This window comes from Ctenopharyngodon idella, chromosome 5, assembly GCF_019924925.1.
Source record: "Ctenopharyngodon idella isolate HZGC_01 chromosome 5, HZGC01, whole genome shotgun sequence".
In the NCBI taxonomy this organism is placed as follows: domain Eukaryota; kingdom Metazoa; phylum Chordata; class Actinopteri; order Cypriniformes; family Xenocyprididae; genus Ctenopharyngodon; species Ctenopharyngodon idella.
Window position 1 is genome coordinate 2,442,597 of NC_067224.1, and position 24,183 is coordinate 2,466,779.

At 37.8% G+C, this 24,183-nt stretch overlaps 1 protein-coding gene across 1 annotated transcript; it reads left to right on the forward strand.

Annotated features, from left to right (window-relative positions):
- The first annotated feature begins 7,531 nt into the window (after positions 1 to 7,531).
- tbx3a (T-box transcription factor 3a) lies at positions 7,532 to 23,995 on the forward strand. Its single transcript, XM_051895237.1, has 8 exons — positions 7,532 to 7,655; positions 16,409 to 17,708; positions 18,300 to 18,567; positions 18,911 to 19,057; positions 20,292 to 20,368; positions 20,580 to 20,734; positions 21,046 to 21,668; positions 22,477 to 23,995. Exons 2-8 carry the CDS (start codon positions 17,317 to 17,319, stop codon positions 22,894 to 22,896), a joined length of 2,082 nt encoding a protein of 693 aa, XP_051751197.1. The 5' UTR covers positions 7,532 to 7,655; positions 16,409 to 17,316; the 3' UTR covers positions 22,897 to 23,995.
- The last annotated feature ends 188 nt before the right edge of the window (positions 23,996 to 24,183 follow it).

Consider the following 24,183-nt stretch of genomic DNA (forward strand, 5'->3'; position numbering starts at 1 on the left):
GTTATCATAAAGTTAAAATGCATTACAATATTTGCAGATTTCTTGTTTTAATGCATTATACTTTGGTTACACTTTATTTTAAGATGTAATGATACATTGAAGTACTGAGTAATGTTAAGTAACTACATCAACCCAATCTCACAGCAATTCATACGTATTTTATTAGGTGACTAATTCGTACGAATTCGTACAAGTTCACTCAGACGAATTCATACGATTTTGGCTAAATCGACGTATTTTATGAGTTGCCCAATTCGTATGAATTCATATGAATGATCTACCCCTAAACCTACCCGTCACTTGGGTTTAGACAAATTGTAAGAATTCATACAAGTGAGGTCGTACAAATTAGCCACCTCATAAAATGCGTACGAATTGGTCGCGAGATAGTGTTGGTACTTACTATAGGTGGTATTTGTTACCTATACTTTCTAAAGGTGTAACAATTCACAAGATCATGCAATTTTTTATAAGGTGCCTAAATAATGCATTATATATAAAGGCTTTAAAAGGGAACTTTAATGCCAATTTCACAAGATGTAATATAAGTCTCTGGTGTCTCCAGAATGTGTCTGTGAAGTTTCAGCTCAAAATACCCCACAGATCATTTATTATAGCTTGTCAAATTTGCCCCTATTTGGGTGTGAGCAAAAATACGTTTTTGTGCGTGTCCCTTTAAATGCAAATGAGCTGCTGCTCCCGATCCCCTTTCCAGAAGAGGGCAGAGCTTTAACAGCTCGCGCTTCGGTCGATCAACAACAACAAAGCTGGAGAATCTCACGCAGCCAAAATGAGGATTGTCAGTAACGGTGTTCAGCCTTACATTGTTCAAACCGGAGTCGACACTGATGGAGAGACTCAGGAAGAAGTTACAACTTTTAGAATGAAACTGGATGTTTCTGAATGGTTAGTGGATAAATTTATGTAGTTGCTGTGGAGTTGATTCAACTCATCCACTAGCATGTGCCGTCATGTTAATCTTTTGTGCAAATCCAGCATTGAATTGAGCCTCGTTTGTGAAGCAGTCCGGCGTAAAATGACGGCATGTCAACAACACTCTACTACAACAACTCTTCCTCTTCTCTAAAGCAGCCCAACATGGCCTCGCCCACTTTGTTGTGTGTTCCCGGGGGCGGGGTTTATGTAAATTTTGAGGTTTGTGATGTCACTAACTCAGGAAGAAGCTTGTTGTAGTCCTTAAAAAGTGATTTCTGTAAAAGAAAATATCTCCCTTTGCATTGAACTTTGAGCGTTGTAGCTTTGCAGATGTTGTTTATGCTCAAACAGCAACATTACACACTAACTAAAGATTAAAAAGTGAAATCATAATCAAGGACCCCTTTAAGTAAAGTGTTACCAAACTTACACTTATTTGATTTCAGCTAGTTGCCAAAGCAACTCATTTTCATTTAGTTTAACTTGATGTGCTAAAATAACTAAAACGGAAAACTGAAATAATAATGAATAAAAACTATAGAACAATAATGAAAATTTAAAAAAAAAAAGTCTTCGAGGTGTTAAAGCCTCCTGGAAATCTATTATAAATGCCATCTTTTTATTTCTTTCAGGTATTTTGCAATCTAATTAATTTCACTGACAGGAAGAAAAGACTTTGAAGCCACACCTATGAAGGACTGATTGAACTGCATCAAAGTCCTGGTGAGCCTCCAAGAACAACAGCTTTCAAAGAATGACGTTATTAGATTGAGGATGACAACTGTGAATATTTAAAGTGGTTTTACTCACCGTGGAGGAACGTGGAGAGACACGTACCAGCTCAGTATTTTGTCCTGATCATTTAAGAGCTCAAATCACAACAAATCCAATCATTATAAAAAGCCTCCGCTTGAACTGCACTGCCATAGACTGCCACATGCTCTTTGCTTAAGACTTGACAAATTGATCATTTGCTCAATAATCTTTAGAGTCAGAAAAGCAGAACTAGCTGGTAACAGAGTGCACATCACTTCCATTGGGCTTTAGTATATTGTAAAGATGCCATGCCCCGCTGATTTACTGTAGACAGGCACATTTTTTCTTTGTTGTTGACACATTTATCTGGTTAGCTCTCAGTCTGCTGAATCAGAAGATCACGTGACTCTTAGAGGTATTGCTTTCGGCTGTTACGGGCGGCTTCAATTGCTAAAGAAACCTTTATAAATGGTTGTTTTTTTAAGAACAGAATGAAGGTTAATTAACACAAAAATCACATTGCTGCTAATATCTGGAATTTACATCACTGTGGTTTATTGACAAACATGGTACACACATATCAAACATTTAGCAAGCAATTAAGAAAAAAAATTAAAACTAAAATTTGGTGGTTGGTATAGTTTGTTAATGTTAATGTGTCTCACCAAGGCTGCATTTATTTAATCAAAAATACAGTAAAAACAGTAAAAATGTGAAATATTATTACAGTTTAAAACAGCAGTTCTCTATGTGAATATATTGTAAAATGTAATTAATTCCTGTGATGTTAAAGCTGAATTTTCAGCATCATTACTCCAGTCTTCAGTGTCACATGATCCTTCAGAAATCATTCTAATATGATGATTTGCTGCTCAACGAACAATTCTGATTATTATCAATGTTGAAAACAGTTCATATTTCTGTAGAAACCATCATACATTTTATTTTTCAGGATTCTTTGATGAAAAGAAAGCTCAAAAGAGCCTTTATATAGTTTACATAAAAGCACAGTATTGAACTACTAAGATTTTTTTGATGGGAAAGTCAAAAAGCACAGTCAAAATCACACATTTAGTGCTCATCTCTATGGCTAATTGGTTTATTATTTGAATATTACTGCAAATCATTTCCAATCTGTTGCATCAGCACTTTTCCAAATGAAATCAGTCGTTCTGGCCTATAGGTGACCCTTGTAATAGAGGGAATCTTTCGTAAATTATTCTAAGCTAAGTAAACCATTTCTTTGAAGCCACTTCACTTGTCCATCCTAAAACATGGAACATCAAGTGCTGCAGCCTAAAAACACGCACTGGAAAAACACCGAACACCAGATGTTTGCTTCTGTCCAGAGACGTCGAGTCTGTGTCTGTGCATTAATGAAGCTGGACATTCATATTTGAATCTGATAGAGACCATATGTTGCACGATAAGATATGACATCTAACATTGACTGAGTCACATCTGGACGTAATATCATGATGGTGTTGCCACCTCCAACAGATGAGCGATTTAAGAGCAGTTACTGCCGAAGAGAAAACGCTGAAGGGAAGAAGTGATCGGGAAGTTCAAGGTTCACCAGACCACATTGCTTACTATTGAAACTATACATTAAAATCACTGAGCTGAAGGATTATAGGCCAATTATGCAATCATTTGCCAAATGCAATGTAAGTGTTTGTGACTGATACTTTTCCATGCACATTAATAATGCAAGTTCTTTGGCATTAACTCAAAAGAAAAAAAACATTTTAAGAGATATACAGTGAGTCTTCTTGATGTATTCATTCTCTAATTGTCCTCATCAAATGGACCGAGACGCTGTCCTCACAAACAACCAGAGTAATTCTAGCTTTAATCAAGCAGAGGAAATGGTGAAGCTATCTGCTGTTTTACCAGCAGATGAATAGTTTGTTCGTTCGTACACTTAATGCACAGCACTGCATCTTCAAACAGCCAAACACCTGCAATTGACCTTTTAAGAATATGGATGTGCGCTAACAGCTTTCTTTCTTGCTTTTTTTAGGATAAGAGCTTCTGTTGAAAGCAATGCATGAATACATGTTTTTACAACAGATGATTCATATTACAGTAACAAATACTAATGAAGTCTTCATGTCTTCACTAGAAGAAAAGGTTCAGTAATATATATATATATATATATATATATATATATAACTCTATAGGGTTCTTGACTCAATTTTAAAGAAGCCTTTATGCCAAAAAGGTACTATATAAAGAGAAGTGTCTTCGATGATTGCATGATACGTTCATGTTTAATGGATTATTGCAATTTTTTCTACTGATAAAGTATGTAAATGAGCTGTTTAATTCATAAAATGTAATTAAAATTTATTTTTTCTGTAATTGGAAATTAAAACAAAATGTATTAATTAAAACTAAATCATAAAGTGGTCCCATGATGGAGCCCCTAAAAGGGTCTATATAAGAAGCGCCTTAAAAATTCCGTATAGGTCTTTTTCTTCAAGGAATGTAGCTTTTTAAGTTCTAATGAAATTGTTTACATGCAATGTGGGTGAAAGTTGCTATTTTAAAATCAAAACTGTTCAAAGTTCAGTTCAGTTCAATTAAATGACTGTCATTATTCTGAAGATCAGCAGTTTCAAGTCATTGCTGTTTTGCCTTAAAGGGTTAGTTTACCCAAAAATGAAAATTCTGTCATTAATTACTCACCCTCATGTCGTTCTACACCTGTAAGACCTTCGTTCATCTTCAGAACACAAATTAAGATATTTTTGATAAAATCCGATGGCTCAGTGAGGCCTGCATAGCCAGCAAGATAATTAACGCTTTCAATGCCCAGAAAGCTACTAAAGACATATTTAAAACAGTTCATGTGACTACAGTGGTTCAACCTTAATGTTATGAAGTGATGAGAATACTTTTTGTGCACCAAAAAAAAAAATAAAAAAAAAAATAACGACTTTATTCAACAATATCTAGTGATGGGTGATTTCAAAACACTGCTTCTTGAAGCTTCAAAGCTTTACGAATCTTTTGTTTCGAATCAGTGGTTTGGAGCTTGTATCAAACTGCCAAAGTCACGCCCCCCGTGGTGAACCACTGAAATTTCAAAACACTTATGAGGTAACGAAGCCTCGTTTACTGAAATCATGTGACTTTGGCAGTTTGATACACGCTCCGAACCACTGATTCGAAACAAAAGGTTCGTAAAGCTTTGAAGCTTCATGAAGCAGTGACTACCACTGTAGACAAATGAACTGTTTTAAATACGTCTTTAGTAATTTTCTGGGCATCTGAAAGTGTTAATTATCTTGTTGTCAATGGAGTCCTCACTGAGCCATCGGATTTTATCAAAAATATCTTAATTTGTGTTCCGAAGATGAACGACGGTAGTACAAGGGTGAGTACACAAGGGTGAGTAATTAATGACAGAATTTTCATTGTTGGGTGAACTAACCCTTTAACCTCAGTGTGTTTGAATCACCTCTCAGAATAAAGCCGCGTAAAGAGAGAGAGAGAGAGAGAAGCAAGGCCTTAATCATATTCGTTTCTGCACATGCATCTCAGAAGAAGCGAATCTGATTGGATCCAACTGCATGCAGACGCAGGAGGGCGGAGGGGAAGCTGGAATTAAATGGAAATGTAAAGACTTTAAATGGAATGCTTCAGTTTAAACGAGCCATGAACTTATGAACCTCATCTCCACCTGACAAAATCTGTTCCCCCGCCTGACATATTACATAAAGAGCTTGTTGCAAAGCACACAAGAATGCAAGCTACAGATCGGGGCTGTCTGTCTCTGGTCTTCACAAGTTGTTGTGTCTCAGTGCGACCGTAGAACGGGAATATTTCAGATCAGTTACACAGGAATGTTAGTGGATTTTGAATATTGATTTCAGCAGTATAATTCCTTACTGTGTCAGATCAACTCCCTGAAAACAGTGTTCTCCAGTGTCCTTTATAAACTCTGAACAGCTTAGGCAAATGCACAGCGAATTAGTCTTTTTGAATTCACAGTACTAAATGTCCGAAACATTTGTGTAAGAGTAATGATGCATGGGCGTATTTTACATGCCACTCTTAGAAGAAATTAGAATCTTAAAGGGTTCCGTCAGGCGCTTCATATATAGAAAATTTTATGATCATGGGATCATTTTATTAATTTATTTTGTTTTAATTAATTTTTTATTAAATATTATGAATTAAACAGTTAATAAACATACATTATCACAATAAAAAAATGAAATAACCACCCTCTGGTGCTCTTCGGTAATTTCTGACAGAAAAATTGTCATGTTTCTTTTTTTTTTTTTTTTTTAGAATTTTTTTACTTCAGTTTTTGGCACTTGCTATGTGAACACACACACACACACACACACACACACACACACACACACACACACACACACACACAAACAATCATGGACATGATTGGAAAAGATTAAATGGTCATATAAAAATTAATTATACTTGTTCACGATCAAAAATGACTGCATTGGAAATGCACTGGAAAATAATTTCATCTAGTGGAAGCGTTTAGTACTGCACCCAAACAAAATCACACTGAAAGCTCATTTTTTGAGATATCAACCTCAAAATTGGAACACAACTCGTTTAGATTTATGGCTTTGATTTTCTTGCAGTTTTAGAGTTTTTGGGAAATATATATTTCATATAAAAATTTAAAATATTATTTTTGTTCATTTTCATAACAATAAACATAACTTTTTTTTAAGTTCACTTTTTTTTTTTTTTTTTTACTTTTCACTTCAGCAATATTCTGCCAAGTGTCTCAAGATTTATGACAGTTTAAGTTAATTTAATTTTCATGTCTATGCTCAAAAAGTGGTTAACATGTAATAAATGGATTATACTGCATAAATATAATTTAGAACCACAAAATACCCTAAAATACAAAATAAAAAACATGATCAAACTAAAATATAGTACATTAATTTCATTGAAATAATAATAATAATAATAAAAAAGGCCACTACGCGAGGAGCACCAGAAGGTTAAATGTGAACGTATTATGCAATCATTTACGGAACCTTTTTTGAACAAAGCGTTCTTTAAAATTGTGTCAAGAACCCTAGAGTTCTGTATAGAACCCAATTTAACTTTTCTTGGAATGAAGAATGGGAATATTTCAAATCATTTTCACAGGAATGTCAGACAGTAGATTTTGAATATTCTAGGTGGGTTCAGCGGTATAATTCCTTGCTGTGTCAAAACAGTCAGATCAGCTCCCTAAACAGTGTTCTCCAGTGTCCATGATCAACTATTAACAGCTTAGGCAAATGCACAGCCAACTACAGTCTTATTAAATTCACAGTGCTAATCTCCAAACATTTGTGTAACATTTTACTTCAATTCGGTTCAGCTGAGTTTGGCAGGCTTTGGTCTGTTGCTGCATTCCGTCCAGCAGGAGCAGCAGCGCCGAGGTGTGCGTGCTGGAGCTGCTCCTCCCTGAGAAATACCCTGCTCAGCCCTTCTCTCAGGAGGCTGGAGCTACCGAGACTGTACTTCGCCAGCGGGGTTAAGCCATCTGCTCTGTCTGTGCACTGGCCATTGAGACACAATACAATTCTCTAGCTGAAGTCGGAGGGTTTGAAATGCTCCAATCCACAGTGTGAAAAATGCATGTGTGAATTTGCAAAGTCTCCAATCTTATACGATACTCATGCAGTGCAACTTGTTTTATGGAAAGCAAGAGGCCTTGGTGTCTCTTGTTTTATTGGTCTGTTTCCTGCTGCACTGGAGGGTGCAGTGGCTCATTGATCTTTCATCAGGTCATAGAGCGAACTGGAGGCGAGGAGCAGTCGGCTTTTTTATGGCAGCTCGCTGGAGCCTGCCTATGATTGTTCCCAGTTTCCTCAGATTGTTTTGCTTTCGGTAAAAGCACAGCGCCTCTCGCACTTCCAAGGTAAAGCAGAGGACTACTGACATTTCACGGAGCACGTAACAGCTTTGCACTGTCGGTAGGTAGACAATGGCATATGGATGATTTGTGCATGAGTGTGTGTGTGTGAATGGGTGGGCGTGCCCGAATTGGTTTCTAAAAAGACTGTGATAAGTGTCAAACCATTTAAGGCTTCTAATACAGCTGCGTAGATGCCATGAGAATTTGGATGTGTTCTTTGACATTGATGGATGGTGTCCGTTCAGTTAAAGAGAAGTTGTGCTTCCCTATTGTTCCGAGTGAAATGGCTTCTGGAACAAGAACAAATGTAGGGCGGGGCTTGATTTTTCCTGTGGGGAATTGATTGGATGGTTGTGGTTTGCTATTGGTGGATCTCATGTGAGTGACAGGTTGCCCCGCTCTTATCATCAGAGAAGAGAAGAGGGAAGTTTTTCTGATTCAAGTTTACGAGGAACATGAATTTAAAACAATGATGATGTGCAAGGATAAATCATTTTGGATAAACACTGTAATATTCCATAAAAATGGAATATCATGGTGACTTTAAAGTGTGATTGGCACACATATGAAATATCAAATAGGAATTATATATAGCCTATATATGTTTGTGAGACTGCTGCAATGCAAGGTAATCTGGACACATTGACACCAAATATTGCAGTGTGACTGGTTACTGCTTACCAGTCTCAGGGGTAGATAGCTAAAGACGGGAAAGAAGCCTCACTCTAGACCTTCAGATCAATTTTCACTGAACCCTGAATATTTCATGCAGCAAGTCTTACAGTAGAAACCCAGATGGGCTATTGAAATGGAAAAGCTACATGTCCATAACTCACACCCCTCCTTTCACCCAAAGGGACAAGTTTCAAGAATGATGTCTGGATCATGTTTCTGGTCACACCAGCCATGTGGTTTATGTAACCTCGTGGCTCTGCACAGCAGCGGTAAACTCAGATATGTGATTGCTACGCTATTATATGGTTATGATGATGCAAAGAGTTATTATAACAATGTTAAAGAGTGTATGGAGGATGGATGTGATGGAGAGCGCGGGAAGTTTGATTGTACATCCATAGCCAGATTTCAGCCTCTCAGTGTCACTGATCCATATATTCATATATCGACCCCAATTCACAGCAGAAATAGACATTTTTACGATTTATATGTAGTGATGTATATTATTGTATTAATTACATTCAGTTGTATTAATTAATTTAAGTGATGTTTTTCTAAATGTAAAGTGGGCAGCGTCATTTACGGAGATTAACAACTGAAATTAAACAATGAAAACATAAAATAAATTAAAAACGGACCGGAACTTCGGATGAGAATTAATTCATTTAGTAGTAATTTTTTACTAGATTTCTTGAGGATTTCACCAAATTTTGAATGAATCGGGATTTAATTTATTGATGCGAATATAATCGCAAAGTTCGATTAAAATCTGAAGTTAGTGTTGGCCTGAATTAATCTACCTTATTTTCCATGTAGTTACTGCCAGAACCTGTTTCAATGTAGGCAGAGACAATAAAGCAAAAATGAATTTCATTTGACCAACGCGTTCATAAAACATGTTTAATGCCTGAAAGTAACCTGTTGATATTCCTGTTTGAGAAGTGGCTAGGTTAAAGGTTAAAACATTTCAATTTCGGCTGCACATCTTAGTAGAAAAATTGTCTTTAAAGATGCATATTAATAATTAGAGGTTGGACTACTAGGTTATTGTACATGTTAATTCCCCTTATATGTTGCCTAAATGTTTATAAAGCCTAAAACTGAAAGGTCCAAGTGCATAATTAGCCTATCAGCAATTAAAGAATGAATCTAAATGGGATGTAAATACATCAAACAATGTTCTTCTTTTTTGTGCAATTTATTAAACCATAGCTTCAATATCTTTGCGTTTTACTAATTTTTCGCACTGTATTTTATAAATATGCAGAAATATTTAAAGTGTAATGTTTGTGTTATGTAATGCACAGTCCGTTTTAATCACGTTTTAATCGTGTTAATTGTTTCCGCTTCACCAACGTCAATCTAGATGAATTTCACATTAAACACATCACGTGTATCCACATGTAAACTATATGAACACAATTAAAGTTTGGATTTAAAACCCAATTTTTATTGATTAAATAAAAAAAAGCAACTGTCCTCTAACACACGACAGACAACCCTAAAATGAGAATATGAACACTGGGTATTAGTAAACATTGAAATAAACATCATAATACATTAATAATCTTTTCTCATATTCCGTGCAAATTGTCATCGTTCTTATCTAGCATCATTCTCAGATTGAATGAAAACATTTTGCTCTAAAAAACCTAAAACCTCAGACTGGGAATAAATTAAATAAGACTGCACCATAATCGACATTATCAAAGATCGTATGCATGCTCTGTCAGATCAGTATCTTTTATTGCACTTATTGTTGTCTGCAGTCATAGATGTTCCCTTCGACTCCAGCAGGTCATAATGAAACACGGGCACTAGTAGCCTGCTGGTTACTCCAAGAGGAACGTAGGGAAGTCTGTCATAATACGCCTTCGCTCGCCAACTTAAAAGGCTTGTTGAGAAATGACTCCCTCTAACCGGGAGTGTCTTGGGTCCAGTGACCCGCATCGGACTGCAGTCTAATAATCTTATGACATAAAACACTTTCCTGCGAGAGCAGAGAGCGTCAGCCTAGAAACGCGCCGGACCGGCAAGTATATGGAACAATGTTGGCGCTTTATAATATCGCTTTACTTTAGTTGTTTGGTTTGCGTTGGCAGAGGTTCGCTTCATCGTGCATGTGAGAGCGGCGTTTTGCTGATCATTTTATCATGTTTAATCCGGATTTAGGGTGAAGTAGCTCACGGGTTCCAGACAACCTGGCTCCAGTAGTCTAATCTATGGGCTGAGGGGCAACGAGACAGGTGTAAATCTCTTTGACAATCTTTGCTTTTTGATTGCAGGAGTCATATCTGCAGGGTAGGGAATGGATCTGAAATGCATCATTAAAAATGTGTTGCTTGTTTGCTGATGCAATATCTAGGCTGCTGTGGAGCCGTTTTAATAAAACTAGAAGTTGAAGGTGAAATATAGGCTACTCTATTGGATTAGTTGGCATCAATAAATGTGTTCATTAATTAAAAGAATGTGTGTTCATTCATTGTATCATTTATGAATTATTAGATCAGAGTGTTAATTTTTGAAGGTGGACAACAACATACAACGTTTAGCTAACGTCATCACAGCAACATTTGAAATCAACTTGCGTTTTTTGGGAAGCAGTTTTAACACCAACTGGTGTTTTACGACTATACAGCAAACAATTCCCAACATCCTTAATGTTTTTCAGAAGGTATACTGGATTACACATTCACGCTGTTAACTGCTTCTCATTCAGCTTTATGGACTCTAAACAGAATGCCGCAGACACTTTCCTCATTTACTAAATTCTTTGCACTGTTAGTTTCGTGCAAAAGCGAGCGTGTGTGTGTGTGTGTGTGTGTGTGTGAGAGAGAGAGAGAGAGAGAGAGAGAGAGAGAGAGAGAGAGAGAGAGAGAGAGAGAGAGAGGGTGCCACGTTTGATTAAGGCTTGCTCCCTAAAGATGGCGAGAAAAATGAGATAATGAGGTCCTGTGATTGCGTTTTTCCCATGGACTGGAGCTGTCGCCAGTTCACAGAAGCACACTGTACACAGGCACAGCGATACTCACTTCTCATTTAACACACACAAAAGCTGATCCCCCAACAACAAACCGGGGACTGGGGACAAACCATATAATGTTCACCTTTATCCAGTCGCGACTAATTAACTGGAATATCCCACCTTCTTCGTTAATACAGTGAGCAATTAATTTTCTATGTATGTCAAAGGTTCATAGGCCACAGTCGGTCGTCAAGGACATTTGTGAAGCTCTGCAGCCTCTTTGTGGGCCATGGATCTTATTAGTACATGACCCCGGTGCTGAGAGGTCACGGGCTCTTCTGCCTTGGTCTGAAAAGCAAAACGTTTCCTAATCGGATTTTAATTGGTTTGCTGAATGGTGCATTGGGTGTTTGAATATGGGCGTGCATGCTGAAATCAGAGAAAGTATGAATTTGTTTGTTTTGATTGGAGAGTCAAACACAATTACGATGTGTCATAAACGCACATACAGGTGGATGCTGAAAGGTCCATAAATTAATTTGAGCTGGGTATCTAAACACAACTTTAGCCGCACTTAAATTGTAGTTTATTTATTCATTTATTTAGCCTATGCAAGTTTTCCCCAAATTATTGTTATCTTGGACGTAATACTGTCGTAAACTCAGGTCTTTCTCCTTGCTTCCACAGTTTCTTACAGACAAAGGCACGATTTTAATGAGTAAGTGCACAGACAGTAGGCCTACACGAAAATAAAACGTATTGGTTAAAAAATAGACACTTCGCACAGTGTGCATGCAAAGTAAATAGGCCTGGATTTAGACACTACAAGGCAAGAAATTCCAACAAAGAGATTATATTATAATGGTGATTTCATAAGAAAAATAAACAAATATCTTTTTTTCCCAACAAGAACTTTGTATGGGAGTGTGTTTATTATCGCTTCCCAATCTCTTCGTTTTCTTTTTCTTAATGCAGCATAGCATGGCAGTCACATGGACAGAAAGCTTAAACCTTGAGATCTATGAATAATGAAAGTGTCTCATATGCCTCAGAAGTTAGGATACTAATCTAAAGATCTCAACTGTGAAGACTAAATCACTAGATCTCTTAAAATGATCCATGTCCCTTTGCACTTAGTGATTTTACAAACTGGCTAATTCGTACGATTTTATACGATGTGATTAGTACGTACTATTATAGTAGCCTATATTTAAAAAAAAAAAAAAAAAAAAAACAAGCATGAAGCTACACTCTTCAGTGAGCAGATAGGCTATTACGCAAATCCAGATCGTACGAATTTGTCACCAATTTTCAAAAACGTAAAACAGTCACGAATTTTATTAAAGCCATTTCAACCTAAATTTTTCTGGAGAATCAAATTGAACTTTGTGTGGCTTGGATACCACGATGAACAAACTCTGTAGTGTCCTACACAGTGTATGTGTGTGTGTGTGTTTTGCATATAGTTGTTAAAGGAATTAAAACACTCTGTATCCCCCTTAAGTGTGTGGGTGAAAAATGAGAAGTCTTCATAGCACCGGCGCTCGACTGTTTATATTATACGTTTAGACGAGTGAAGCTATTTCTTTAGTTCGCTTCCATCTTATTTGCCGCTTTCTGCTCCAATCAGGTTCCCTAGACTCTGAAACACTCCCCCTCTTCATGCAAAACATCTGTGGGAACTTTAATAGATGAAAGCTCAAAACCGCAATCGACTTCCTTTTGTTTTCAAGAAGTCACTTTACGTCAGCCGGTTACTGAAAACAGATAAACCTTCAAAAGAGTGAGCGTTTGATTAAAAAACTTGCTTTCTTAACACGCCTTACAGCATAGATTAAGAGATTGCTTTGCCATATGTGTTGCCATACAAGTGCACGTTGAAATTAAACTTTCTTTAATGACGTGACATACATTTTAATGACATGTAAAATCTGTCTGCACGCTTCCCAAACAAGAGCCACGTATCCATTAATGTGAAAGAGATTCTGCATCTATGCTATAAACATCAAGGGACTATTTTGGAAAAGAATAAAAGGCTTCAAATATTGAAACAGGTAGATTATTTAAATGGTGTGGAAATGGATGGATTTCATGTGCAACTCTATCAACTTCAACACTATCAGATTTATTGATGCTTTAATTGATAGAAAGATAGTTATATAAACTGTGTGACAACTAACTAATCTAACTGAGACAATATACAACATACACTTCACAGGACAGTGATCATGAAGGATATGGTTATTACAGCCTCAAAAAGTTTCATTACTGGAGCAAATATTTCCACTGAATAAAACAGGATTAGATGCTGCTGCTCTTAAATGAGTTAATCAGTGTAATAACTGCAATGACCCTGCAATAGTTCCCATGAATCAGGGACAGAATCCCAGAAAAGAGCATTTATTTAGTATTCTCTGGAATTTCATATTTAGTTTGTCCATAATTTAATCTTCTTGACCCAGTTGCAGTCAAACATAGTGGGAAAATTATTTAAATTCCAGCATATATGCAGGGACTATGCAGACACTGAGCAACATGTATAGTTTTTCTTAAAATGAACCTAGATGTGAAGAATTTTGCATGAAGAGCAGCTACAGTTACCTACTCACTAAAATATGATAAGTTGAATGCAGATGAAAAAAATGTGTATGTGCTCCAAAGGAAAAGACTAAAAACATCCTCACCACAACATTTAGGTAGCATTTATCAAATAAAATCTGGTAATGCTGGAAAGAAATTCAAACTAGACAGCCCTGCAGCGAATTGACAAGAATTTCCCTGCAGTAAATACCAAATCTCTGAAGTTCCAGAGCACACAGAGGCCTGACATAAACCTTCAGATCCCTTTGCTTATCATCCAATCTGACTAAACCTTCAGTGAGAGTGGGTAAGTTCTGGAAAATGCATGGGAAGTTGATATGAAATGCTTTTGGGAAGTTGATATGTCTCACATAGTGACATGCTATAGTCCACAAACATAATTTGCTAATTCTTTTAAGAGGTTTTTGAGAGGCTAAATGGGGTATTATTATTCAAAAATAACCTCAAGACCATTTAAACGAATTGGTGAAAATGGTGCAAAACTTGAAATTGTGGTACTGATTTGTCAAATGTGGCAAAACTTCAAGTGGTGCCAAAATTCACAACCTCAGTGCTATAAAGCGCCTCATGAAATGATGTGCCTGTGACATCTGTGTATCACCAGTGTGTATGGAGGAAAGTCTCTGACTTGAATGACTTCAAAGTCAGCAAGATCATGACAGATTATTTTCCTGAATAAAAAGTATGTTGCACTGCATCACAATCCAATTCTAAACAAAGCCTTCTGTGTGCCAATGGATTAAAAAACTCTGTCAGTGGGGAAAACTGCTGAATACCTCAGAAGAATGCAAAGGATTTGCCTTCCTGGTATGTACATTCCGCCAAGATTTAGGAAACCGTATTATGGAGATACTGCATCAAGAATGATCACGGAGGCTTTCCCACATTTTGCCTTGTACCTCTCTTTGACCTCAGTTGCATTTGTTCACAGATCAATCAATGCTCAAATATCTGCACAAATTGAGCAAACGTTCATAAAAAAATACTGGAAAAAAATACTTTTTTTCTTGTGATCCGTGAGAACTAACCTGTAAATCTTTATAAATACAGACCAATCTGTAGAAGCTGCTTTTAAATTAACTTGGTAGCCACTGAAGGAACAAAGATACCACTGTAAAACTCATTCCTTTTAACTGCCACATTTAAAAGGAATTGAATTAGAGATGATTATTTAAAAATGAATTAACACCAAGGCAAAAACAAAGAAATCAGCAGATCAAGATGCTGATGCACCGTGAGTTCAGTGGGGAAAGCAGCGATGAAGTCGTGTATATAGATCATTTTGTCATGTTTTGGAAACATTATTAATTCTAGAGATTAATAAATTAATATTTTTTTATAGGATTCATTTACACAAACACGTATACGTGTCACACAGACCGCGCTCACGTGTAGCGAAAATAGTATTTCAAAATCCCAGTCATGCCGATTACAATCAATAAGAAGTCATCAGACTACATAGTGTTATTTTCATGAACTGCATAAGCAATCCTGCAGGGTAAAATACGTTTTGTAAAATGTACAGTATAGCAAAAATGCATAGCGACCAAAGGACTAAATATCTCACATTGCATTTATATGCTTTCATTTCATTATCTTTGCCTATAGCTAAATTAGTATTGCGTCATTGCTTATTAAAACTGCGCAGAAGAAATATGCCTCCTTTTGAGATGGTCTAACATGACCAGTGACAGTATTTGGCCACTTGATGAAGGGTGATAAATCTCACAGGCTGGTTCTCTGCTCTGCTGACCAGATAATTGAGTCACTTTTTATGCACTGTTTAACTGTCCACGACCCTCTGTTGTTTACGTGTGAATTAATCCAGTGTTTTGTGTCCGGCGCCAGTGTTGGGCTACTGCACACACTGACAAACAGGACAGATGCATTCACTTATCAACATGCGACCTGTCTGAGGCATTTCGAAATAGACAATTGAGCAAGACACTGATAATTGAGTGAAAACAACAGCTTGTTGTCAAACAGATTTTTTACCTAATCATGTCCCCCCCTCCAAAGATGCATTTATATTTTTAATATTAAGCCGAGTTTAGTCGAGGGATTTTGTCAGTGATTTTTTTTTTTTTTTTTTTTTTAATACACCTTTCGGTTGTTCGATATGTTATTGGTGTCTTGAGCAATATAGTGAGACTCAAATCAGGGGAATATTTGTGTAGTCGTATTCAAGCGTCACGAGCAAATTCTTAAAATTGAGAGAGAGATGTGTGTGTGTGTGTGTGTGTGTGTGGGGGTAAGGCGATATATTTTATTAGATATTATAAAATAAACTAGGCTACATGAAATTAAATCTCGCTGACGTTGCGGCACAGTGTGATCGAATACGTGTTGTTTTGGTCACAATATGACAGTAGCCCTAAAACTGTCTTAAAATTATAATAAAAATGAAAGCATAATTTAACATTTCGGACACGATTATTTGTGACACGGCACTTTGCTATTTCCTACATAGCAACGCTTATGAACTGCAATATCTCCAGTTAATAATGTGCATCTCTTCACTAATGTTAATTATTCTGACGCGCTTGTCTTTTCCCCGTTGCGTTTCTCAGGTAAAACGCTCGTCCGGAGCAGTACATGACCTTCTGTGCGCGAAAAGAGGCCAACAGTGACGCTGTGCGCACGAGACTTGGAAGTTCACCTTCTCTGGGTCCCACAGACCGACAGATGCGTGTCCTAATGATGTTGACATATTCACACAACAGCGAGCGAGGCAGCGCTGTTTCGCGGCAGCAACAGAGTTCTCAAACACCTTTTTATAAGTCTGAAGTCTTTCCCCTCCACCCGACCTGTTAAAACCACGCCTACAGAGCAACACAATTGGTCCGAAAGCGTCAAAGAGCCAATCAACAGAGAGCTGCTGCTCGAAACATGCAACACATCCACACAGCTGAAGCCTATGGAGTTCAGAAGCACTGGGAATATCTCTGTGCTGGACCCCGTTCTCCGCATATCGCGCTCTGCTGAAATGTGTGTGCGTGAGAGGACGTGTGTGTGCGAGCGTGTGAAGGTGTATACCTCCAACAAGTAAAGACAGAGGAATTATTCCGAGGCAACGAAATATTTCAACACATCTCTTTGGCAGGACTCGGGACGATCTCATTATTACAGGAATGTCTGTTTTAGAGAAAGCCCAAGGAAACCGACATACGCCGCAAGCAGACATACAGTGACTCGGTCGTCTTTAATTTCATCCTTTAATTTTTTTTTTTTCTTCTCGATTTCATAGCGCGCTGACAAAAGACAAGCGGCAGCCGCGAAGATTAATGGATAGCTGTTTCTCACTTTCTCTTTTACACACTTTGTTGGAATCCAGCTAGTGCAACAATTAAGAGACTCACGCACTGAGGTGTTGCAGGGACGCTGGACTTGGTGAAGCACTTCTCCAGCGCAGATTTTTAGCTGATTGCACATCCAGACGCTCGTTTTAAGGAACACCGCATCTGCTATCTGGACTTGAATGAGCTTCCCGATGAGAGATCCAGTTATTCAAGGATCCAGTATGGCATATCACCCGTTTTTACCTCACCGGGGTCCGGAATTTGCCATGAGTGCAATGCTGGGTCACCAGCCGCCCTTTTTCCCGGCCCTGGCACTGCCACCCAACGGCTCCCTGTCCCTGCCCGGGGCGCTGGGCAAACCGATAATGGAGCAGCTGATGGGCGCAGCAGAGACCGGCCTTCACTTCTCCTCACTGGGACACCAAGCCGCCACCGCGCATCTCCGGCCTCTGAAGACACTCGAGCCCGAGGAAGAGGTTGAAGACGACCCGAAAGTGCACCTAGAAGCCAAAGAACTCTGGGAGCTTTTTCACAAGCGCGGCACAGAAATGGTTATCACAAAATCGGGAAGGTAAACTGGAATTATTCAGTAAACGACCTCCAATTAAGTCAAACAGACACCGAGATTATAGTAGTTATCAAACATGAATACTGATTGTTTTATTGATCTGAGTGACTCACGGGTTTCTTTTGAGGAGCAATTATGGGACACATGATAGCTGAATATTGCTTTTTTATTGTTTATTTAATTTGGGAGATGTTGATGCAAATGTTTCTGAACAAAAAATACAACCCAACTTGAACTAGGCCTATAAATGTCTCAATCTAATATTCATCGAATGCGAACATCTGGAATAGCAAATTTTGCTCCATAAAAGCTGATTTCGAACAGTGAAATTCACAGCTTGCATTATTATAAAAAATATAGCCTATGCAATGGTGTCGAATTAGCACGGTTTGATTGTAACTTAGTTTTGCCGTTATTCTTCACGTTAAGGCTAATGGCTGGGCCTAACCCTTCATTTACACACACAACAAAATCATCTCAGATGTTTGAAATTATTGTTTCTCTGGAAAGCAAAATTTTGCTCCACAACCTTATTCTTGTTGTAGCTACTGAGATATAGAAATATAACTCTGCTAATCTGTCTTTTCTGTATAGGCGAATGTTCCCTCCGTTTAAAGTCAGATGCACGGGCTTGGACAAAAAGGCCAAATATATTCTGTTGATGGATATTGTTGCGGCTGACGACTGCAGGTATAAATTTCACAACTCTCGCTGGATGGTGGCGGGAAAGGCTGACCCCGAAATGCCAAAACGGATGTACATTCACCCCGACAGTCCGGCCACTGGAGAGCAATGGATGTCTAAAGTCGTCAATTTTCACAAACTTAAACTGACGAATAACATCTCCGACAAGCATGGATTTGTAAGTACCAATTAGCTACGTCTATCAACTTTTTCAGTTATTATTATTATTATTATTATTGTGGTTGTTGTTCAAATACATATGTTCAGTGCTTGCATGTATTTTTATGTATTTATCGCGATATGTCTAACTAATTTCATTTCAACTATGTGCACATAAATACAATCCGAGCATGGGGAAAAAAAACGTTGATAAAGAAAAAAATCGCAGGCTTCGACTTGTTAGTGGACAAGAAGTATGCAGAAAGTGTGCCCCATAGCCTAAATACGATTTCTTTACCCTTTATGAAAATGTTTGGAAGTCAAGAATATTTGATGAAACTTCGGCCTTATTTATATTTCAGACGATACTAAACTCCATGCACAAATACCAGCCGAGATTTCACATCGTGAGAGCCAACGACATACTGAAACTCCCATACAGCACGTTCAGAACCTACGTGTTCCCCGAGACTGATTTCATTGCTGTCACTGCCTACCAGAACGACAAGGTTGGTCATTACGAACTTTCTGTGTTGAATCTGATTGAACTGTTAACCTAAATACTTTGCACTAAATTTGTAACTACATAAAGCGCGTCCTTACAGGAGGAGTAATGTTTGGTGCGTTCAGTACTTTTGTCATATACGTTCTTGTAGTTGTTATGCAGTGCATTTATTCTCTATTATTATTAGATTTATCACTGAGGCCTACATCATACTGCAAAGCCTTCACACATGGACAAAAATACAGAAAACACATACACTGTCGTTCTTTCACTTTCTCCTCTTTCACATGCACGTTATCTTACATTTAATTAAATGATTCAAAATTTAAGCAGTTATTTAAACGTTTGTTCATGGGAACATGCTTGTGTGTGTGTGTGTGTGTGTGTGTGTGTGGTCCTGGTAAACCCTACATTGTGGGGACAAAATGTCCTCACAAGGATGGCAATATCCAAAATCCTTGTCCTTGGGAGGACATTTTTTGGTCCCTATGAGGAAAACAGCTTATAAATCATATTAAGTGATTTAAAAAAAAATAATAAATAAATAAATTAAGTGATGTTTTTTAAAAATGTAAAAATGCTGAAAGTTTTTTTTAAGATGGGTGTAGTGTAGGGGGATAGAATATGTTTGTACAGCATAAAAAATTACAGTGTCTATGGGAAATCCTCAAAACATGCAAACCCAGTGTGTGTGTGTGTGTGTGTGTGTGTGTGTGTGTGTGTAAGAATGAGAAGGAAGGACTGGCCATAGTGGGAAGTACTGAAGAAGAGAAAAAGAGACTCTGTGTGTGTATATTTTTTAGAAAATGGCTGAAATATTAACACTCCAGGAACAAACTGTTACAACACTAAATGCTTATGGGGTGACAAGGAGAGGAGGTTGAATTCATGTTGTGAGGTTGTAGATATAAAAAGGTTTCCAATATTTATGAGCTGGAAATGTCTCCATTGTTTCCTGAAAATCCCAGTGTTGCCTCTGTAAAAATAACTTACTTTTTTTTTTAGACAAGTCACTGCAGGCATAATATTGGTATATTAATACAAAACAAGCATATAGGCCAGCCAATTAAACAATAAATGTGAAAGGTGATCGTAATGAGTCAGAGTCCTAAAGTGCCCTTTGAATATGTTTTAATATGCTGTATACGTGCAAAAAAGAGTATTCAATAGGTTAATGAAACTGAAAAACATGCAAGTTATCTTTTTTCATGTACCGATTACCTTTCATTACATTTCAGATAACACAACTGAAAATTGATCACAATCCTTTTGCAAAAGGATTTCGTGACACTGGAAACGGGAGACGCGAAAAAAGGTACAACTGCACTAGTTGCTTATTTATAGCATTCCATAACATTGTGAAATTCAGAACACTATTAGTTATTATAGAGGCATGCATTTTGCATGAATGCATTTAATTCGTTTAAAAGAGAGACTCATTAAAAACTCGCGAACATATTTAATGAAATGATTCGTTTGTTTGCACTGAAATTTTTTTTCTCAATGTTCTGTCTTCGAAAACACAGAAAACAGCTGGCTCTGCAATCGATGCGTTCATATGAGGAGCAGCAGAAAAAAGAAAACGGGACGTCAGACGATTCCTCGGGCGAACAAGCGTCCATCAAATGTTTGCGCCAGGCTTCGTCTCCTGCGGTCTCAACTGTTGGACAGAACTTTAAAGGTTAGATAAGCCAACGCTATCGTTTTCTTTCTGATCAAATCAACATTTTTTTTTTTTTAGAATATCCTAAGATATATGACTGCAATGACAATCGAATCAGTTCTCAGGCTAATGATACAAAGACTGCTCTTGCTTTTGTCAGGGAAAAAAAAAAACGATTTAGAATCTCCAGACTAATCACTTGTTGAGTGTAATTAAAATGTGCTGAATTTCCCTCGTATTTTACCATGTAAGACACCAAATTAGTATTATTTAATGTGCATTTTGTGTTGCCACTGACTGATGAATTGTCACGATTTTTCTTCTCGCAGATTTTTGTGACAGTGATGAAGATAGTGATGATGAAGACAAAGATGGGAACGTGAAAGAGGGCCCAGACTCGAGCAAAATTTCCACCACGACTGAGGATTCAAAGGATCACGATGCGAGTTTAGGCAAAAATCTGTTTGGTGAAAGTGACTCTGCCGGTCGGAGAACTGAGAAAACACGTGCGGACTCACGGCAGAGTCCCATCACGCTCATCTCTAGCACCACTCGGTCCGGCGAGGAGCTCAAGAGTCCAGGCCGGGAACAGGCCAAAACAGACGACTGCCGGACAGTGAGCAAAGAGAATTACATGCCATTGACTGTCCAAACAGACGGGGCTGCGCACTTAAATCAAAACCACTTGCACAATTTCGGATTTCCGCCGGGTTTGGCCGGGCAGCAGTTTTTCAATCACTTGGGTGGTGCCCATCCGTTCCTCTTACACCCTAGTCAGTTCAATATGGGAGGCGCTTTCTCCAACATGGCCGCAGGGATGGGCCCCATACTGGCAGCAGTTTCCTCCGGAGGGGTCAGTTCGATGGACACGAGCAGCATGCCATCACCCTCGCAAAGCCTCACGGGAGCACCGCTGCCCTTCCATCTGCAGCAGCACGTCCTGGCGTCGCAGGTAAGACCATTAATGATGATTAGCAAGTGGCATGGATGCTTTAGTCCTATAGCCCTAACCCGTTGCAGGATGTGCATGAAGCATTTTAGGGATTTTGTGGTTGCATTTAGGACTTCTGGGGGTGGGAAAAAAACGAGGCGTGGCATATCTTGCAGTGTTTAATGGTCTTTGTTGCACAGTCCATAAATTGTCAGCAAATATAGAACAACTGACAACTGTTGCTGGGATTTGCAGTAAAGCTGTTCTTGACGGATGTGTGCAGACAGTAACACGTAACAATTAATTTATAAAAAAGATAGCATATAGGCCTATATATATATATATATATATATATATATATATATATATATATATATATATATGCTGAAAAACAAATTAACATTCAAATAGTAACAGTAACTAGTTTTGTGGGTTAATCAGGTATAGATCTTTAAGGTAACAATTGCAGGTTGCCACTTTTTCTAAAAAAAAAAATATATATATATATATATATATATATATATAGGCGTATGTGTGTGTCAAGAGAAAATGACTGAATATAAATATAGGTCCAAGAAAACCAAAAAGCTTCTTCTAATCAGAGTTGTTGAACTGTACATTTTTAATTACACATTTTTTTTACCTCTGGTGTTGATAAAAACGGCATTTTTTAATATCCAATTTTCGTCGCCATTGACGTTCATGTGTTGATTCTTAGTCAGTTTGCATCAGACATATTGCACTGTGTATGATGAGCACAAACTGTTTCAGATGTTATATTTTATTAATCTATCTGTCTATCTCTCTCTATCTCTCTATCTATCTGTAGGGTCTGGCTATGTCTCCTTTTGGAGGTCTTTTCCCGTATCCTTACACATATATGGCCGCCGCGGCTGCTGCTTCATCTGCCGCCTCTTCATCGGTCCATCGTCATCCTTTTCTAAACGCGGTGCGGCCCCGGTTGAGGTACAGCCCTTACTCTTTAGCGAGCGTCCCCGATAGCACTTTGCTTACGACGGCTCTCCCACCCATGGCGAGCAGTGCCATGGATCTGAAGGCAGACGGGATGAACACGAGTCCCGCTTCAGCTCCTCTAGACTCTGAGGTCACCAGCCGCTCGTCCGGTTCAGTATCACTATCACCAAAAACCTGCGCCGACAAAGATTCAAGCACCGAGTTACAGAGCATCCAGCGCCTGGTCAGTGGACTCGAATCCAAACAGGACAGAGCACGCAGTGTGTCTCCATAGACCGGGCATGATGAAGACATTGACAGACCTACAGGTTGCGTACGACGATTAACCCGTTTACAATACGGACCTGCATCGGAGAAATAAGTTTAGACTCAAAATGCACTTTGGTAAAACAAGAATAAACACCTAATATGTATGTTGTTCTTTTGTTAAATTAAAACAGTAACTTTGATTTTTTTTTTCTCCAACAACTTAAATACCAGAGAAGTATTGAACAACGAACAGTTTGGCAAGGATATCAGAGACTGAATAAATGAATAAAGCTGCTGCTCCTCTTTATGTTGTACGTCAGGTTGAGAGTGATTTAATTTAATATGCACTCTGATAGGTTCTTGCTTTATTTTAATTTGATATTACTTTATCAGATGTGTTTGAAAACATTCATGATTTAAATTTGCCGGAGGCATAAGACCAGACCTAATCAAGACTGCTGTTTTTTTTAAGTTAACTGTTTTATTCTGCATTATTTGAAGCCCAAATTCATCAATAACGAAATCTACATACTTTTTTTTTTTTTTTTTAAGAATATTTTGCAGTGTGACGGAGATTTCGCAGTAAACCCTTAGTATATATATATGTACTTTTTTTTATTTATTTCTTTTTCGTGAATTGAGGAAGGCAGTCTAGTCAAACATTTATGTTGTTTTATTGTCCAAAGTTGTCAATCAGTCCACAGACCACTGATTAATTGTCTAGATTAACAGACGCGGTACTAAATTGCTTATAAAATCCAGCTTCGTGATAAAAGGGATCATATGGATCAAAAATGGTTATAATAAATACAAATGTAAATAACGATATATATATAACATATTTATGTAATTATTTCATATGAATATTGCTTGTATATAACTGAGGTTCTTCGTTTGTTTGTTTGTTTGTTTGAGGGAGCTTAACTTAATTTATTGTTGATATATGTGTAAAATAGTTTGTGAGCATTTTCCTTGTTGATTACGTTCTCATTTGCGATTTCACTCGTAACAACACAGCGCTAGTTTCTCTAGCGGAAAAAATAAATGTGCCATCATCGTTTTGATTAACTGTTGTGTGTTTAAGTGCTTTGGTTCAAACAAATTAAAGGCGATAACACAATGCATCAATGGCTTGAAAGTGATGACACTTTTCTTTCACAACAACTAAAAATGCTTTAGTCAAAGTGTGTGTTTAAATTGACTTTTTGTGATCTATGAGCCTAAACTGCCCCTCCAAAAAAGTGCAGAAAAAGCCTAAGGAAATAAAGGTTTTCCATTGTGTTCCCATTGTGTTCGGACTCCAACTTGCTTA

Excerpts from the sequence above, each read along its gene's own strand:
- tbx3a (XM_051895237.1), top strand. The coding sequence starts at position 17,317 with ATGAGCTTCCCGATGAGAGATCCAGTTATTCAAGGATCCAGTATGGCA. Across the intron at positions 18,568-18,910 it reads TCTCCGACAAGCATGGATTT|ACGATACTAAACTCCATGCA; the intron begins GTAAGTACCAAT and ends TTTATATTTCAG. Across the intron at positions 19,058-20,291 it reads CTGCCTACCAGAACGACAAG|ATAACACAACTGAAAATTGA; the intron begins GTTGGTCATTAC and ends ATTACATTTCAG.